This window comes from Octopus bimaculoides, chromosome 10, assembly GCF_001194135.2.
Source record: "Octopus bimaculoides isolate UCB-OBI-ISO-001 chromosome 10, ASM119413v2, whole genome shotgun sequence".
NCBI lineage: Eukaryota > Metazoa > Mollusca > Cephalopoda > Octopoda > Octopodidae > Octopus > Octopus bimaculoides.
In genome coordinates this window covers 6,875,218-6,881,944 of record NC_068990.1, presented here as the reverse complement: position 1 = coordinate 6,881,944, position 6,727 = coordinate 6,875,218, and the positions used below count along the sequence as shown (strand labels likewise).

Below are 6,727 nucleotides of genomic sequence, written 5' to 3'. Positions count from 1 at the left end.
TATATACACACACACACATACGTACATATATACATGTGTGTGTGTGTGTGTATATATGTATGTATATATAAATACACAAATAGATTGATAGACAGATATAGATACATGTAAGTTGTATTCATCTATCTGACGCCTGTTAATATCGGGCCAGACCACTTTGAGGCATTTGTTTAATTAATGGATAAATATAAAGAGAATAAGTAAGCAATTATGTTTTTTACTTACGCATAAAATAGTAATAACAGGAGTGTATAGAACCGCGTCATAGGCCGACAACTGGACTGGGAGCCAACAACTAAAATATTAAAAGAAAAGATATGTAATATAATTGCAGAAGTGTGATAAAAGCCTCAACCATGTGGAAAGCAAGAAAATAGAATATAATCAATAGTTCAACATTGATACTGAAAGGAGAATATATAGAGTTTAGATAAAAAAAAATACATTTCGTGTTAATTCAAAGTTTAATTTCAGTCAGGGATTACAAAAATCGAAATTTTAAATAAATATGTTTTCCTATTTGTTTCATATTAGTGTAATAGTTTTCACCGCTCACGTTTGTGTGTAGTTCAAGAACGTTGTCTCAAAGAAACAAGACGTGAGATACTACATTTCAAGCTTTCAGTTCCAGCAATAAACTCTTCTACATATTATTTGGTGATGGCTTTTGTTTGTTGAGTTGTAAACATTGCCAGAGGAATTTTCATAACACTTTATCCTTTATACAATGCTTCCAGAGGTGAATGCTTGTTCCGAAATTACGTGTCTTGGGTGAATATATCGAATTATACCCATGAGCTGTTGCCAATAATGGTTCATTAGATCAGAGTTAACTATTTAAATAGTTCAGTTTCATTAAAATCACGATGGGTAAGCATTGTTGAAAGTTTCCATAAAATTTACACACGTTTTTAAAAACAGAACATCAAAAGTTTCTGTAATTTTATTTCGTCTCAAGAAAAGTATGCCGTACTGTTTTAACAAATATTTTGTTTAATCAAAGTTAGATATTTTGCAGTAGATGTACAATATGGTAGAAGTTCTTAGAAATGTCCAAGTTATATAAAAGTAAAACAGAAGTATGTATTTTGCAATCAAGTTTGAAATATATGGTCGCAGTATATACAGAAAGTTTTTAGAATTAGTGTGTATTTTACAAATAAGAAATATACGCTGAAGACTAGACTTGTGTTTTCCGTTAACATTATGTATTGACGTATTTTGCTGATTAAACATATTCCAAATACATAGCAAATGAAATCGATGCGTTATTTGGAAGGAATACTGCTTAGAGGAAGTGAAGTATATACAGTAGAAATTTAGTACAGAATAAATTTAGAATAAAAACATGGCATATAATGAAAATATTTTACTAACATTTATTCTGAAGTAAAGCAGCATAAAGAAGAATGTAACTAGGATAGTGTGCCTCAGTAGATTGTTGAGGTGCAGAAAATAATCTATGTGGTAACTAAAACAAAAATAAATCAGTCTAGTAGAATCCGAAGATCCGACATAATAAATATAAGTCCATTGGCTTTTGCAGAGAGGTGAGAAGAACAAATGGAAAGCTGTGATGATTACGTCTTGTAAAGAATAATAAGCAGTTGAAGTAAACTGGAATAAATTTAACTAGGTATATAACGAGGAATAGTAACAAAAGGGTCGTTAATGATCAATGTATTCGAAGAAAATAATGCATTAATAGCACATTAAGCTGCCTGGATATCCTTATAACTGCAACTGACGTAACACACGTAACAATAGTTGTCGTTAATGTGACTGGCAGCATTATATAATAGGTTTTCAATGAAAAACATTTTTGCCAATTCTTCTCTCCTACATTAAGGGGAAAAAATGATGCACACTGATTATGTTACAGCAAGACTGAGAATATTATATTTTGTCACGAGTTACAAGAATAGTTTACCCACGTCAGTCTTGCATGCAATACTTCTTTTTAGGTTGATATTAAAATAAGGGTTGTAGATTGATCGAATTGGTGGCATGGCGAGCAACATGATACGTGCTATTTACTTGCTTACGTTTATATACTGAGACTAAATCTCACCAGTATTAAATTATCCTTCCGGGGTCAATAAAATAATAAATAAGTCAAATATTAAGATTGAATGAATCGATTGTAGCGTTACCCATAAATGTGTGGCCTTGTGCCAATGTTAGAAATCGGTGATTTCACACAAGATATTTTCTCTATTCTTATAATTAAAGCACCTACATAAATAGATCGATCAAGAAATGTTTTCCAGTGAGCCAAATGTTTCTTTAGCTAACGGAATTCCAACAACAGTATTGATCAACTACTTGATCTGTGAGACTTGACATAGTATTTTTCAATTCTATGAAGAATGTAGAAGAGAAACAAGGAAAGAAGAAAAAATTATTTAAAATGAATTAATCTGATATTACAACATTTGGATCAGTGCCAGCCACAACCGTTTATTTTGGGAAATATAAACATGCATGCACACATACTTACATACATACACACACCCGCATGTGTGTGTGTGTACGTGTACATAACAGAATTTATGGATGATTCTGATGCAGAGGTTCAATAAAATTGATGTGTTTCATACAGTTGCCTTGTGTCTATTTCGAAAGAGGAGAAGTATAACTGGGACCAAGCAATGGAATATTAATACACGCTCTTGTAATGAAACTACAATACACGACATAGAAATTTAAGAAAAGTATGGAAGACAAATCCAGCTAAATACGATTTCAATTAAAACTGTTCAAATCCAAGGTAATTCTATGAATCTACTCAAGGATTACTTTCTTTCGTCAATATCTCAATTTTTCAAACAAATTGCAATGCTGGTGTTAAGGATTTCTAAAATACATATTATAACCGAATGTCTGTGACAAGATAGCAAATTCGATCGACATACAAATAGATATGTAACATATATTCTTCCTACAATATCCATTACTCACATTGGCATTAATCATTACAGAAGCACAGCTTGTGGATCGCTAATGACTTTCTGAAGGTCAATATTAACATAAATAAAAGAGTTCCACACAGACAAATGCGTCCTAAACAATATTCTTATAAACTGGTTCAGATTACTTTAATTCTCTTACACTATTTTCATCGTTACTTGTCTGGAGTAGACGCAGTACCATAGTCAAATAGAGTCAGGCGAGGCGTGGTTATTGTTATTTGAAGGATAATAACAATGACTTCAAATTTTGTACAAGACCAGTAATTTCAGGGGAAAGGGTAAACCGATTACATTGACTCCAGTACTCAACTTGAGAGGACGAAAGTTAAAGTCGATCTCGGCGGAATTTTACTCGGAACGTAAAGACGGACGAAATCCCGCTGAGCCTTATGCCCGCTGTACTAACGATTCTGCCAGTTAGCCACCTTCTTTAATGTGGAAGTTGCTGTCAAGGGGAATTGCAGAAGAACTGTACACATTTCTTCAGGAGAACGATACGTTACCGATGGCACAAAAAAGTTGTAGGACGAGATGCAGAAGTATGAAAGACCAATAGACAAAATGGTCACGCAAGATTGTAAATGAAGGAGAACAAATTTGAGAATGACCTGCATTGGCTATCGCGAAGCTTATGATATGATTCCACATTCGTGAATCATCGAGTGCTTAGATTTGTTTGGAATTGCGAGGAATATAACGTGTTTTATGAAGAGAAGCATTGTGGGGTAGAAACCTAGTTGACATCCTACAGAAAAGGTTTGGACACCCTGGACATCAGAAGAGGAATTTTCCAAGATCGTAGCTTATCTCCGTTGTTTTTGTTCTCTGCATGATCCCTCCGAACTTGGTTCTTAGGAAAATGCACCTGCGATATCAGCCAAAAAGGAAATTTAAAAGAATCAATCACCTCCTGTTCATGTATGATTTGAAGCTGAATGACAAGGATGATGCACAAGCGAGTTATTTGGTGAACACGGTCCACTGGTTTAGTGCTGATATTAGAATTAATTCGGACTGAAGAAGTGTACTATTATGGTACCTGAAAAGAGGCAAGGTAGAGTCCTTTGCAGGGAGAGAATTCCTTGATAGAGAACTGATTAAACAAATTGAACAGGAAGACTACAAATACCTTGGCATACTAGATTTCAATGAAATAATGGAGAAGGAAATGAAAGAACAACTGAGGATGGAATATTTCCGAAGAGTAAGATTGGTGTTGCGCTCAAAATTGACCGGATGGAATAAAATCCAAGCAGTTGATACATGGACAATAGCATCACTTCGGTATGGAGCTGGAATCATAAAATAGCAAAAGAAAGAACTGATTGATATAGAAACGAAGACAAGAAAAATACTGAAAGTGCATGGAGCCTTTCCCCCTAAGAGTGACACCACACCGATAGGCTGTTCTTGTCCAGAAGAAAGTATAGTAGCGGTTTGATCAGTTGCCAGGGTTGCATTGGAAAAGAAGAAAACAGCTTAGTGTGGTATATAAAGAATAACATGGAACCATTGTTGAAACATGTGAAATCCGGCATCATTAAAACTTATAAGTGTGTAAAGAAAGAAAAACGTAAAGAAGAAAAGAACACAAAGAAAGAAACAATATGGAAGGAGGAAAAATTTACGGTCAGTTTGCGAGATACGAATGCCAAGACAGAAACAGCAGACCGGGGGCTGTGGATGAGGAGGGGGTGACCTGAAGATAGAGACAGAAGCACTTGTATGCACAACGCAAGAACAAGCGTTAAGGACTAACTAAGTGAAGTGCAGAATCGACAACACTACCGACAGCGACAAATTCAGAATGTGTGGTGAGAGCGGTGAAACGGTATGGCACATCGTTAGCGAAAGCCTGAAATTTGTACAACGCGAACACAAAAGACGACATGACGTTGGGAACATTGAGGAAATCGCAACCTACAAAGAGCAAAGACGTTGTATGAGAAAACTCCAGAAGGAATCAATGAGAATTCAAATTGCAAAATCCTATGAGATGCAATGATTTAGCGCGATCACATGACCAAACATCAGAAACCGGACATTGTTGTAGTGAATAAAGTAGAAAGAATATGCATGATAATTGACAGAATATGTACCGGTGACAAGAAGATGAAAGAGAAAGAAAAAACTGAGCAACTATGACGATTTGAAGTGGGAAATACGAAGGTTGTGGTCAATGAGGAGAGTAGACGTGATACTAATAGGAATTGGCACAGTTGTAATTATCAGCACTCAACTGGCGCTTTGAATTACAGGTACTACTAATTTTTGACCCAGCATGTCCTCAGTCTAATCACTGAAACAAGTAAAAGATAAAAGATACAAGGTATAGCAGTGTTGAGATATTCTGTGACCTGCCAAATTATGAAATACCAACAGAAAAGAGGTGATAAAAACATACGCAAGCATATGTCTGAGAGAATGCAACAACGACTATATTGGGATGCGCCATCCGTATAGACAGAGATGAAGATTAATTGGCAGATATTGTTGTTAAGACCCACAAAGAAAGAAAGTGCCTCTATGGAGAAATTCTTCAAATATAAAGATCGGGAAATAAAGGAAACACGAAAATACAGATTAGAAAAAAATGCAATCTCTATAATAATATGTAAATTAGAATAACTAAAATCATGCAGTACTTACAGATATGCACAACATACAAATATAGTACAAGTACTCAGTGCATATTACGTAGGGTACTTTCAATGCAGTAAACCATACAAAAAAAAATACAAAACTTCATATACAGAAAGTGCACAAAGATGCGTTCGACGACACAGTGGAAGTATCCAATTAAAATATAATTCCTAAATAATAGTTATGATAATTTCTTATGTCTGCGAAGAGGTAAGTGACATTTCATTATTCCTTCTAGACATAGATTAAGAGTCAAAGTCGATTTTCAATTTAATTTGAAGTTAGAATACAAAATATATTCTTTTCTACTCTAGGTACAAGGCCCGAAATTTTGGGGAAAGTGACTAGTCGATTAGATCGACCCCGGTAAGCAACTGGTACTTAATTTATCGACTCCGAAAGGATGAAAGGCAAAGTCGACTTCGACGGAATTCAAACCCAGAACGTAGAGACAGACGAAATACCGCTAAGCATTTCGCCCGACGTGCTAACGCTTCTTATTTCTTTATTGACCCTGAAAGGATGAAAGGCAAAGTCGACTTCGACGGAATTCGATCTCAGAACGTAAAGACAGACGAAATGCCGTTAAACATTTCGCCCGGCGTGCTAACGTTTCTTTTTTCTTTATTGCCCACCAGGGGCTAAACATAGAGGGGACAAACAAGGACAGACAAAGGGATTAAGTCGATTACATCGACCCCAGTGCGTAAGTGGTACTTAATTTATGGACCCCGAAAGGATGAAAGGCAAAATCGACCTCGGCGGAATTTGAACCCAGAACGTAACGGCAGACGAAATACCTATTTCGTTATTGCCCACAATACTCCCAATTGATATCATTGGGGCCAACTATGGCCTCCATAGCTTCAGTTTATTTTCTATTTCCTCCTCATCTTGGCTCTTAATCACTTGATACACTCATCTCTTTTAATGGCAGCTTCTCGTTCCTTAAGTTCTTTGACCGCTATACGATGTTTGAAATCAGTACCCCTACACTTAACCATCACTCCAATATCGCCCTCACCTTAAACTATTTATCCTTCTGTTTCGTGATTTCTACCAACAAGCAAGCAGAGTAGTTATGGGAAAGATTACCCTCACCTATTTGTAAG

General features: G+C 35.7%; 1 protein-coding gene across 2 annotated transcripts in view; it reads right to left on the bottom strand.

Moving 5' to 3' along the window:
• LOC106871453 (corticotropin-releasing factor receptor 2) overlaps positions 1-6,727 on the bottom strand; it is a 280,338-nt gene that overhangs the window by 57,820 nt on the left and 215,791 nt on the right. For both annotated transcript variants that reach the window (XM_052971021.1, XM_052971022.1), the window contains one exon: positions 226-295. In XM_052971021.1, coding sequence (XP_052826981.1) covers positions 226-295 — 70 coding nt within the window. The remainder of the gene's footprint in view (positions 1-225; positions 296-6,727) is intronic.